The 13,618-nt window shown below is 33.8% G+C and overlaps 1 protein-coding gene across 1 annotated transcript in view; it reads right to left on the bottom strand.

Moving 5' to 3' along the window:
• Positions 1 to 434: 434 nt before the first annotated feature.
• LOC124952223 (GAS2-like protein pickled eggs) overlaps positions 435 to 13,618 on the bottom strand; it is a 51,516-nt gene continuing 38,332 nt past the window's right edge. The window contains exons 3-7 of the mRNA XM_047501767.1: positions 12,351 to 12,552; positions 11,590 to 11,674; positions 9,615 to 10,200; positions 8,298 to 8,724; positions 435 to 3,975 (exon numbers count right to left, since the gene is read on the bottom strand). Of these exons, the coding sequence (XP_047357723.1) occupies positions 3,074 to 3,975; positions 8,298 to 8,724; positions 9,615 to 10,200; positions 11,590 to 11,674; positions 12,351 to 12,552 (2,202 nt within the window). The 3' untranslated portion in view covers positions 435 to 3,073. The remainder of the gene's footprint in view (positions 3,976 to 8,297; positions 8,725 to 9,614; positions 10,201 to 11,589; positions 11,675 to 12,350; positions 12,553 to 13,618) is intronic.

The following is a 13,618-nucleotide window of genomic DNA, read 5'->3' on the forward strand; positions in this document are numbered from 1 at the left end:
TTTCTTTCTCTTTAGTTTCGAAAAATTTCATCTTATATGAAAAACGCATTGGCGGAAGAGGCCGAGTAGCGTCTAAAAAACTTTACTAAAAAATAAATTCGTCATTTTCAAAATAAACTCTTATCTATCTGTATTCTCCTTTCTCCTCGTAATCCTTATATCCCACATATAATATCCACGTGAATATCTTCAGTTTGTTTGCTTGCTATCTTTCTTTCTTTCATATTGTTTTACATTTCTGAATTTTTTTTCTCTTCTTCTATACTTCATTATCTTTTCTTCGTTCCTTTATCTTATTCTCTTTTTTCTTTTCACTTTTTATCTTTTTTCCTTTAATTTCTTTATATTTCTTTATCTCTCAAAATTATCCTTTTCTTTCAACGTTCTCTCTCTCTCTCTCTCCGTCCCTCCCTCTATCCCTCTATTTCTCTTTCTTTCTTTCTTTCTTTCTTTCTTTCTATCTTTCTTTCTAAGACACTTGGTAATATGTGTGTAAAAAACGGTCTATTATCGCGTTTGGTATAAAAAACAGTTAAACATTGGAATGGTATTTGTCCGCACACTGACACCGACAATATCTCGGGTCGACTATCTACACGATATATATGTATTATGTATATTATTATTGTGTTATCTATTTCTCTCTTTCTTTCTCTCTCTCTCTCTTTCTCTCTTTCTCTCTTTTCCTTTTTTTAAAAAAGAGGATTAATCTGTAGGATATAAACGGGTTCATAGGGCTAAGATATAAAGGACAGAGGTTTGAGGATTGAGGAGGAGTAAGTGGAGGAGGAGGAGGAGGAGGAGGAGGAGGAGGAGGAGGAGGAAGAGGAGGAATAAAGTGAAAATAGTGTATGTAAATGCTCGCGTGTCAATGCGTATACTTACGCGCATAAATGCACGTATTTACGTATAATACGATTAAAATTTTTCGATAAAGACTATGATTTAAATTTTCATCCTTTTTTTTTCCTTCCTTTTCGAACACGAGGAAGGATATTTTTTTTTTTTTTTTTTTTTTTCTTTTTTTTCCCAGACAATTCTAAATTATTCACTTCCTTCGAAATATTCGACAACGTTTGAAACGAGAGCGAGACTTACAATTGAGAGAGAAAGAGTGAGAGAGAGAGAGAGAGAGAGAGAGAAAAAGCAAGAAAAAGGGACGAATAATTGTAATCTCTTTTATTTTGTTTTATTTTCTTTCTTTTTTTGTTTTTATTTTTTTTTTTTTTTTTGTATTTCTTTTTTCCTTTCTGAGCTCCTTCTTTATCGAAAACTCGTCCATCCTCGCGTCTCTTTGTCCTTGACCACAGTCGTACGATCGGCCAGGTAAGCGAGGTCTTAACGCGTAAATAAATCCTCCCACCCTCCCCTCTCTCTCTCTCTCTCTCTTTCTCTCTCTCTCTCTCTTTGTCTCTGTCTCTGCCTCTTTTCCTCTCTATCTATCTCTCTGTTCAATAAATACAACCGATAGACTATATAATTAATAAATTAATTTCAATAATAAACACACACGGATCGAGCGATGACGACGATCGACGACGAGCAAGGTCTTTCTAATTGTACGTGTGAATTTATATGTATTGTATATGTGATTTGGTTAAGAAAATTTTTGACAATTTTTCTCGAGGTGAAAAAATGAAATGTCAGACTTTAAGGGATGAGAGATAAAGGATAGGAGAAAGTAAGAAAACGTATTGATAACAAGTATGGGATTTAACGATTGCAACGAGTATAGTAAAAATATCGTAGTATTATATTGTTATGGTTAACGAGGAAAACTTTTTGGATTTGGAAAAATTGAAAACCGAGAGGATCATGGAGTTCATCCGTCGTCATCGTCGTCATCGTCGTCATCGTCGTCGATCCCGCTTACTAATCTAAAAAAAGCACCTCGTGACGCGCAACACCTTCGAGTTTTCGAGTGATCGACCTTGAAGGGTCGAGCCGAACCCACGGAAACGCGCAAGTGTTCTCTCTCCTTTTTCAACGAAACGAGCCTACTCTCTTTTCTCTGTCTCTCTCTCCCTCTCTCTCTCTCTCTCTCTCTCTCTCGCTCTTACCTTTACACCTGTTCTCGATAGCTCGTCAATGATAATCTCGTGGGTCGAGCTTATCGAAGGAGAATGATCGATTCAAAGATTATACGGTATATATTGATTTATCATGTTTGCAATTTTTTTTTCTCTTCCTCTTTTTTCTTTATTGTTTTTATTTTGCTCGCCGTCGATAATTAATCAATCAACCAATCAGTCAATCAATCGATCAATCAATCGATCAATCAGTCAATATAATATAATCGAAAGATTAGACTCGTTTCGTTCGTGGAAAAAAAAAAAAGAAGAGGAGAGTCGTCCCTTTTCAAGTACGAGTTCGATTGGGAAGTTATGGTAGCAGCAATAGTAGCAGCAGCAATAGTAGTAGTAGTAGTAGTAGTAGTAGTAGTAGTAGTAGTAATAGTTGTAGTAGTAGTAGTAGTAGTAGTAGTAGTAATAGTAATAATAGTAATTAATAGTAATAATACGCAAGATCGGCAAATACCTTTATTAAAATTTTAGCCGTTCTTCGATAATCGAATCTCGTCATTGATTTCGTTCATTCAGTTCGTTCGACAAATCTAAACACCGAGGTTTCTACGAAATCGAAATCGAAATCGAAATATATTCGCGTATCGTTCAAGCACCATCATCGTCCGAGCACCGGCATCGTAATTATCATTAATATCCGCGCATATATATCATCGTCATTTTTCGTAAGATACCGATTAACCCGTGCACCATTAAACAATTTTTAAACGAGATTTATCTTAAATTTTTTTTTTTTCGTTAAACATTACAAAATAAAAATCTAATAGCTTCGTGAAAGACAAACGAGACGATATATATATATATATATATATGTATGTACGTATATATTATTTTCACGATGAAACATTAATTATCGTCGTTATAAAAGAAAGAAGAAAAATTCAAGAGGAAAAAATATAATTTTCGTTGGATCACCGAATCGGTATATTACGAAATGATATAACCGATGATCGATGATTGTTTTCCCGTTTAAGGATAAAGGACCATTCTCAGACGCTGTCCGAGGCGACGGACATGGGCCTTTTGTAAATGGGCGCTGGTATCCTTGAAAAGCCACCCCTTTCCGAAGTAGCCTTGGGATCCTTTCTTGGGCTAGCAACTATTTGATTATCCTGAGGAAGAGCAACGGTTCCATTGCCGTCTATCCAAGCTCTTGTAAAATCAAGGGTGGGATCATTCTCACCAAGACTGTTAACTTGATAATCCCTTAAAAGATCCTGCAATTTTTGTACAACCTCACGATCGTCCCGCAAATGGCCAACTTTCTGTAGAATTTGTTCCAACAATGGATTGGCCACTTTAGTAGGTGACGATTGAAGAGAACCAGTTGCCGATTGTTTGATTCTACGGCCATTTCTATCGTATTGTGGTCCACCGTTGTTGCTGGCAGGCCTCGGTAGACTTTGTCTTACTGTACTCTTTCTCGAAAAGCTCGGCGTAGTCGCACAGGTTGCCGATCCTTGTGGATTCAAAAAGGTGTCGGATTGCAAACTAGGCCTCTGTCTAGCCTGTCGACCATTCCACGTATTGCTACCGCTGGTGCTAAGATGACTGGACTTCGGTAACGCCGAAGCTTTACTCAGACTACCAGTTGGTGGCTTTCGTAAACTGTTTCTAATCGTACCACGTTTCAATGGACTACCTTCGGGACTTGAATTACTTTCCCTTGGAGTTCTGCTACCCGACGATGCTCTCGATACGTTACTGTTCTCTCTTATTACCGAACCAGCTCTTGGCGTTCTATCACCGGAAGATGATGCCACGCTTCTAGCTGGTGAAGCTCTCAATGGACTACCCGGTCCTATTCTAGTCTTTCGTAAACCAGTCTCGATACTTTCCGTTTCTACGCAGGATCTCTCCTCGTTTTGCTGCTCCGTTTTCGTGGGTTGCTCTGAAACAGCAAAGAAAGAGAAGGGAAAAAAATATTTTTTTTTTCTATTTGTTTGTTTTTTTTTTTTTTTTTTTTTTTTTGGTATTTTGATATTTCGTTTTAGAACTCATACACGTTCTTCTCTTGGGGACGAATTAAAAAAAAGAAAATAAAAAAAAAAAAATAAAAAAATAAATAAAAATAAAAATAAAAATAAAAGAAAGATCGAACGAATAAAAGAAAAAGAAAAAGAAAAAGAAAAAACGACACCGATGTTCAAAGGCCAATTTGAAAATTGATTTTCATAAATACATATATCAAGTATATATATCAAGACATCGCGGACATATTTACAAATCAATTGAACGTCTAAAAAGAGATAGAGAGAGAAAGAGACATAATCATCGTCCTTCCTTGACAAAATCTTATCTCTCGTGATAGAAATCGATTCGATTCTCGATATAACGCATATTTCTCTCTCTTTCTCTCTCTTTCTCTATACATAATATATATATATATATATATTTTTTTTTTTTTTTCATTTCCTTTTTGCTTTCGATACTGCAACAGTCCCGATACATACAGATATACGTTCACACGTTCGATACGGTCGACCGAGGGCAAGTCACTTCTACTCAATTCGATTCGAATCGAGTCGAGTTGAGTCGAGTCGACTCATGTTGTGTCGAGTACCCTCCTCGCAAATATAACTTCGGTGTATTCAAGGCGAGTTTATAAGCGTTATCGAGGATCGACCATTGGCGATTGTTCCGAGGACAGGTTGCTGGAGATCGCCCACGCTCCGAGCTATCCTTCATATAATCCGTCGCCCCGACTAAATGTCAGACCAACCTCTGCAAGCGGTCTCTTGTGTACTTTGAATATTTAATCGTATCTATAGGGTGGTCAACAAAATATTTATACGAGTACAAATTTTGTTATAAATTAATTCGTAATTTTTAAATCCAAACATTTTCTTTCCATTCGATAATCATTATTATCCATTATTAAACGCGCCTTATCTTATTTTTAATCCTATCGATAATTTCATTATACTTTAGAATTCTTTACGAAAAAAAAAAAAAAACAAAAAAAAAAAAGAAAAAAAAAGAAAGAATGAAAAAGGAAAAAAGAAAATAAATGACGAGACTTCAAGTAAGACGTACTTGTCGTCGTTGCTTTGCGAATTGTCCATTCTCTCTCCCCCCTCTCTCTCTCTTTCTCTCTCTCTCTCTTTGCATTTGCACGTATATCACTTGAAAAAGTTATTTAAGATCCGAATTAATCTTCGTTGTAACGCGAATGACATATATATCGGAAGATAAATGACGAGTGGTATTAAAGTGATCGAGGAAAAAAAAAAATTAGCGTTAATTTCGATAATCGATTCACGATGCTTTTCAAATTACTAAAACACACACACACACACATACACACACATACGCGCGTGCGCGTGTCCAAAAAAAAAAAAAAAAAAAAAAAAAAAAAAAAATTATTAAACATAATTCGTAGGAAAAAAGAGAAAATCGTTCGTTCTAATGATTTCAATCGATTCTTTATCAAGTGCCAATGAGATTCGTTGAAAAAGAATTAATTAAAAATAAAATTACCTTTCGAAAAAACTTCTTTTCCGATGATTTTTTGAACGATAACGTATCGACGATACTATCGTCGATTTAGATACAATTTTATTCCCGACAAAATCAATTCGATTTTGAATATTCGTTTATGCGAAAATTATGAAATTAATATTAAACGCAATATTATTTTACCAATTTGAATGATCTCACGGTGAATAGTCTTTTTTTTTTAATTAAGAGAATTCTATAAAATGAACGAAAAGTTCAAAATAACGAAAGTTCAAGTCTCTTCCCCCTCCTACACACATATATACATATATACACACACACACACACACACACACGCAGACATACATATATATATATATAGTATTTCGAGTGGGTCGATCGCGTAACGCGTAAATTACGTCAGCAAGTAGTTTGGCCTCATCAAGATGCGACGATAATTTCCTATCTCTAAACGATATCTCTTCTTTTTCTTTTTTCTTTTTTTTTATTATTTCTACTTCTCTTCCTCCATCCTTCCCTTCCCGTTCTTTTCCACCGAGACGTAGCCTGCTCGTCACTTTCTATTTGTCACGCGCGTTTTATCCAAGAACTACGATCTCGTCCGCGTTTAGATTTAATTTTATTCCGATGTCGTAACGAGCAATAAACGTATACTAACTTCTTGTGTTGCACGATTATATTCTTTTATTATTTCTTTATTATGGGATAGATTGGATAGATATCATATTATATTGTAACGTTCAGAGAATAAGATACACAAATTATTTGAACTTTTTTTTATTTCTCATGATCGTTAAAATACATACGTTCTAAATCTAATCAATGATTATTAAATCGATCTAATTCTATGTCGTAGATATATCCCTCCTTCTTTTTCCTTTTCTCCTTTTTTTTCTTATAAATATATATTTTTATATCGTATTAATTTCTATTTGAATTGATTCAATATTATCATTATCATTATTATTATTATTATTATTATTATTATTATTATTATTATTATTTTATTTTGTATTTCTTTGTTTGTTTTTTTTTCTTTTTTTTTTTTTTTTATGACAACGTCCGAAAAAATAATGTAAGTGACACATTATCGTAATCGATCATTCTCTGATGTAAATTAAACAATTTTTTTCAAATATACCTTCTTGCGAGACAATACATATAAGTTTTTCGATATGTCAAAACGATTTTCATAACAATTTTTGATAACAATCATATTCGTATGTAACAATGAATCGTATATAAAATTCGAAATGATTTATCTTTTACTTTGTTCGCTCCGATATATTCTCTCTTTTTTTTTTTTTTTAATTTCAAATATAAAATAATAATAATAATAATAATAATAATAATAATAATAATATAAAAAGATATCCGTCCGTTAATATATTAACAATCATTCGCGTTAGGATCATCGTGTTAACGTCACGATTATCGGAATTGAATCTCGAATCTCATTTTGGAATATGTCTATGTATCCTAATCCCATGTAACCCAGTTAGCGAGTCATCGAAAGCGACGAGTGAAAAATTATAAAAGGTAACTGGAATGAGAAAGAAAAAAAAAAAAAAAAGAATAAAAATGAACAAAAAAAAAAGAAAGAAAAAGAGAAAAAGAAAAAAAGAAAAAAGAAAAAGAAATACTTAAGTGAAAGCACTTCTCTCGGAGAAGTGTTAAATCGACTACGATTTATTGTACCGATCGTTTGCGAGAAAAAGAATAAGAAAAAAAAAAAAATAAATAAATAAATAAACAGAAAGAAAAGAAAACAAGTAAAAAAATATACACAGAAAAAGACTCACTCACACACACACACACACACACGCACAAAGAGAGAAATAGAGAGAGAGAGAGAGAGAGAGAGAGAGAGAGAGAGAGAGAGAGAGAGAAAAGAATAAAACGAATAAGATTGTTACCAAAGCAAAAGTCGGTCGATAACGTGGGCGATCTCTTTCCTTGCATTCGCCCCTTTATATTCTGCTAGGTAACTAACTCTCTGACATATGTATGTATATATATATATATATATATATATATATATATATATATATATATGTATATATGTATTTATGTATGTAAGTAGTAAAATATGGTGGGCGCAATCTTTTCGTGAGGTTAAATTTTACGAAACGAGTGTGACTAACGTTTATAAGCTTGCTGTTCGTGTGTCGTCGTGTTGTTGTTGTTGTTGTTGTTGTTGTTAGTGTTACTGTTCGCGATTCGTAAGAATAAGGAGGAGCAAACAAAAAAAAAAAAAAAAAGAGAAAAGAACAAAAAGGTGAACGACGATCTTGACTGCTACTAACAAGTTCTCGTTTCTTCGTTTCTTTTTCAAGATGATATGCGTATATATAAAAAAAAAAAAAAAAAAAAAAAAAAAAAGAAAAGAAAAACTCGGACAAGATAAGATGACCTCTGTCATTTTATTCTTTAAAATCAAATAATAAAATACAAATATATCGAAATTATGACGAGAGACAGGCATGCATGACTTGAAATAATAATGAAAAATTATTATTTCTACGTATAAGGACAGGATAAAATTAAAACAGTCGATTCGTAAAATCAATTCCTTTTTTTGGATTAATTTTCTACTTTTACATTGCAAAATTGTTTAGATACAAATAGACATTTGAGAGAAGAACAATACTTTCTTCCCTCCCGTCGGTCTCTCGTCAAGGGTGTCCATTTATTGGTCATAATGTATTAAAAAAAAAAAAAAAAAAAGAAAAAACTAAGAAACTAAAAACTCACTTTGAGAATCGGCAACCGTCGGTGATGATTGAACGTTCGAAGCAGTATTTCCATTGGCCGTAGTTGATGATTGTACGGCACCGAGGCTTCGATAGCCCTCGTCTGATACTTCGCTACAATTGTCCGAATGTTCCCCATCCCCGTGAAGTGATTTTGCGTAATGAACATTGGAGGTGACCGTGGTTGTGTCCTTTGTAAAACTTTCCAATGCCGGTTCTTCCTTAATGGCGGGCGGACTTGGAGTAGGGCTACGACTGCTCGAATCCTCTCGGCACTTGTAATTGTAAATCGTTGGCTCGTATTTCGGTGTGTCTTCCCTTTCGACCGCCCTACGTGCTACTCCTCCATCAACCACGTATCTCCTCGTGAACTCCTCCGAAAGCGGCACTTTCGCTTTGATCTCCTGGTGCAACTCTCTCTTCGGATCCTACGGAATAAAAGGAACCACGTTCCGGTTACTTCTTTTTCTTTATTTTTTTTTTCCTCCCCCCTTTATTTTTATTTTATCCTCCTTCCTTTCTTCTTTGTCTCTTTTTATACTTAACTTCTCTTTATCGACGGATTAAATTTCTTTCTTTCATTCTTTAAACTCGAGCGGCGAACTTCTTTTTCCTTCATTTTTTTTTTTTTCTTTTTTTTCTTTTAAGAGAGAGAATTCAACAACGTGCCAATTTCCTTCCCTCTCTCTCTCTCTCTCTCTCTCTCTCTCCCTCTCTCCCCCTTTTCTTCGTCCCTCTCTTTTTATCTTTTTTAATCAAGAGCGAATTTCAAACCCATCAACATTCCGTATAAAGTTTGCTTCCCTCCGCAAAAAATATAACCCACCCTCTCCCTTAAAAAATTTGACAATGAATAGCCCGTTCGCTTTTGCTGGTGCTGCTGATGTTGCTAATACTAGTACTACTGGTGCACCTTCGCGATTTCCATTATGTCGAGGAATAAATTCGTCTACTGTTTACATTCCACGTCCACGGGAGAGTTTCTATTTATATGTTTACCACGTACAAGAGGGTACCGCGTATGCGGAGTATAAAGTCTGATGTTATCTCTTTGAATAACATAGTCTGAGAAAAAGAAGGGGAAAAAAAGCAAGAAGGAGAGAGAGAGATAAATATATATACATATATATATATATATATAAAGATACAAGGCGACGTAAACAATGTTAATATTTCTTATTCGTCTTTCGCAAAAAAAAAAGAGAAAAAAAAAAAAAAAAGAAAAAATTCTTTCGTCTCGATTACGTTCTTCGTAATATTTATTAAAAGAGAGAATTCGGATATATTATAATTTTTTATTTGTAAGAAATAAACTCACCGACAAATGTTTGGCCTGACCGACGAGAGTTCGAGAATCGTCATTGAAGATCTTTCTGGGTGAATCAACGACAGTATTGGCGATCTTGACATGTTGATCCACCTTAAGAGTTGGACTTTTAGATCTCAAGATTACCTTAGGAGTGGGTGACCTTGATCTTTGTTTCCCTAAGTCGCCAATAGTTGTACCTTGTTGATGATGACTTGGACTGTTCAAAAATTTCCTTTGTGGAGTTGGACTTCTCGAACGATTTATCTTTTTCTGTTGATCATCTCCCAGTTGCTGCTGCTGTTGTTGTTGTTGTTGTTGTTGTTGTTGTTGTTGGTGATGGTGATGTTGATATTGGTGTTGATATTGATGCTGATGATGATGCTTGTTGGTTTGCTGAGGTGTGGGCGATCTCGAACGATTGCTTGAAACGCTTCTGGGCGCGTGCAGTTGTCCAACAGTACCCATAGCTGTAGTTGCTGCAGCAGCTGCCGCAGCCGCTGCCGCAGCCGCTGCTGCCGATTGTTGATTCTGCAACGTCGTCCCAGCGCAAGAACCAACGCTCGACGCGGAACTTCTTCGAGTCCTTGGAGGTGATCTATAAGTAATTGCAAAAAAAAAAAAAACAAAAAAAAAAAAAAATGAGAATATAAGAAGATGAAAAAAAAGAGAATGATCGATTTATGAATCAACGTGGTAAACGTTGAAAATTGTTGCAAACGTTTGGACATTTTTTTCTTTTTTATCCACTCTCTCTCTTTCTCTCTCATATTTTTTTTCTTTTATACGAACAAAGGATATATACATTTTCTGCTAGTATGATTCTTATAATACCGATGAGCTTATATCCTGATGGATTTACTCGTATGAATAAATATCAAGCTATTGTTTGATATATCTCCTAGTGTAAACTATTCGTCCATATCGTAACCATAGATCGATTAACGAGAATTGCAATAGCTTCGTCAACAATCATCCCAATGTATTTTTCTTTCAAGTTCCCCCACGCAACATCTTCTCTCTCTTTCTCTTTCTCTCTCTCTCTCTCTCTATCTCTCTGTCTTTCTGTCTCTCTGTCTCTCTACGGATCTTCTTGCCTATTATATAATTTTCTTTTTACTACTTATTTTTCTTCCTTTCTTTTTCCTTTTTTCTTTATATTTATACGATTCGATAATTCGTTGACTCTATATTGACGGAATTTGCATTGAAAAAAAAAAAAAAAAAGAAGAAAAAGAAAAAAGGAAAAAGGAAAAAGAAAAAAGAGCGAAGTACGAAGTTTACTTGTATTATTCAACGAAATCTACGACCATTCGTCTGTCTCCCTCCAACCACCCCCTCCCCCAACCCTCAATATATCTCGTCTTTCCAACGTTCACCATCAGCTCACTTATCTCATAAGAATGGAATCGATGAAAATGAATGCCGACTTATGGATTAACGACAGGTTCTTCAGATCGTTCGAGGAAATCGAGAAAACTGCGTATATGTACTTATCTATGTATCTATATATATATATATATATATATTTATGTATGACTAAACGACGAGAGGATTAAAGGAAAGATCGATCTCTCCTTATAACGCAACTAATGAAAGGTCTCCTTTTGAAAACGGAATCGATAATCGACGCTATTATCATCTCGTTGTCTCTTGATCCCATTCCAAGAATACTATTAAATCTATCAAGGTGAGCATGACATTATCGAAGACTTTAATACATACATACACATACACACACACACACATAATATATATATATATTTTTTTTTTCCAAGAAAATAATAATCCGAATTGGAGAGATACGTAAAGTCATATTTGAGAGAAAGAGAAAGAGAGGGGAAGAGACAGAGAGAGAGAGAGAGAGAGAGAGAGAGAGAGAGAGAGAAAGGAAGGAAAGATATAGAGATCGTAATTTGACTTTAATGGAGAATAATTCGATTGGCTTAATAATTTTAAAAGGGTGGAAAATCAACTCGACATTTACCTTTCGTAATGCACCTGCGCACTCCCGAGATCGAACGAGCCACCGGCTTTTTGAATCAATTTTGCGGATATCATCGAACGATGTGCTGAAAAAGAAAATCAAAAATTCACACACACACACATATATATATATTTCTTTTATCTTTATTTTTATTTATATACGTATATTTGTTTTCAATGAAGTCTTTTTTTTTTTTTTTTTTTTTTTTTTTTTTTTTTTCATAGTCGTATTCAACATTCTTTTTATATGTACATAAAAAAAAAAAAAATAAATAAAAAGAAAAGAATAGCAAGCGTTTAAATTGTAATTGAAATGTGTAACTATCGAAAATATAATATTACTTCGATATACTAAGATATATATATATATATATATAATATTGTACAAGTTAATTTACGCAAAATAACCCTCAACGATCATTTTTTTTTTTTGAAATTAGAATTTTAATAGGTGAAAAATGCTAGTTAAAATGATCGATTTTGTCCGATCAAAATACAATTATATTATGATTGGTTTTCTTTTTTTTTTTTTTTTTTTTTTTTTTTTTTTTTTTTTTTTTTTTTCTTTGTTGAATACGACATATTTTAGAAAAGTATGCGATAAGATTAAAATAGGAAATTTTTACGTACGTATAGAAAAAAAAAAAAAAAAAAAAAGGAAAAACAAAAAATATGATTGGAATGAAGGAATCAATCAAATTATTTCGAATTGATTTTAATTGACATATAAAATAAATCAATTTTAATTGTCAATAAACTTACAAGTTCTGCATCGGCAGGGATCGTGCTTGTCCAAATAATGACTTAGTGTATCCCAACCACCTCCAACACGTACCATAACGTGACTACGTAGAATACGAACAAATATGAGAACTTTGGTGTCTCCAATGCGATATTTCCCTTCGGATACACGAATCATTGGGAATTGTGTCGGACACGTGCATCTCTCGACTAAATCTCGAACCTGGAATTGAAGAAAGAAAAAAAAAAAAGGAGGATAAAAATAAATAAATAAATAAATAAAAGAAATACATTTTATTTGGTTTAATACGATCCACGTATGGATTAAATTTATTTACATCTATAAAATTTTCGATATTACATAATGAAATATACATACGTACGTTTGACGTTTATTATAAATCGCACGTGTGGTATATAATAATTTCTTTTTGAGTTAAATTCCCCTCCCACCCACCCCAAAAGAAGAGAAAATAAAAAAGTAAAAAAAAAAAAAAAAAAAGAAAAAAAAGAAAAGAATAAGTAGTGTCATTAACGTTTTACATGATCATATCGAGAGAATATAAGCATTTATTATTAAAATAAAATTTAATCATCTCTTGTTTTACTACATGTGATAATGCGTGACCCGTATATACATACATACACATACACATAACACACACACACACACATATATATATATATACATATGTATGTATAAATAAATACTTGTATAGTTTTAAAAGTCCACGAGAATATTAGATGGAGGAGAGTAAAGTTTTACGTAATAAAAGGCGCGCGTCCGATGATTATAAATAAAAGAGTGTCGTCGTTGTAGTTGTCGCCGTGAGATTTCTTATCCACGAGAAAAAGAAAAAAAAAAAAAAAAAAAAAAAAAAAAAAAAAGAGAGAAAACCAAAAAAAAAAAAAAGAAAAGAAAAAGAAAAAGGAAAAAAAAGAAAAAAAAAAGAAAAAGAGGAAAGAGAAAGAGAGGGAATACAGAGAATACAGAAAAGAAGAAGGAAAAAAAAATCAGTAGAGAGAGAGAGAGAGAGAGAGAGAGAGAGAGAGAAACATTTCTCGCTAATGCCACGAACGCCAGCATGTAATTGGCTTTACACGGGCGATTCTGTTTTTGGTAAGCGTGACTCAGAAACGAACACGCCGGAGAGCATCGGTTGAAAACGATTGAAAAAGACGCCCGGCCGTGTAGCACAATTTTACCTGGTTCGGCCTTGTTAACGAAACGAACGCCCATTTAGGACCGGCACCGACTTGCTCTTCCAAGAATTTCGTTTCCTCCCGTA

This window comes from Vespa velutina, chromosome 10 (genome assembly GCF_912470025.1).
Source record: "Vespa velutina chromosome 10, iVesVel2.1, whole genome shotgun sequence".
NCBI lineage: Eukaryota > Metazoa > Arthropoda > Insecta > Hymenoptera > Vespidae > Vespa > Vespa velutina.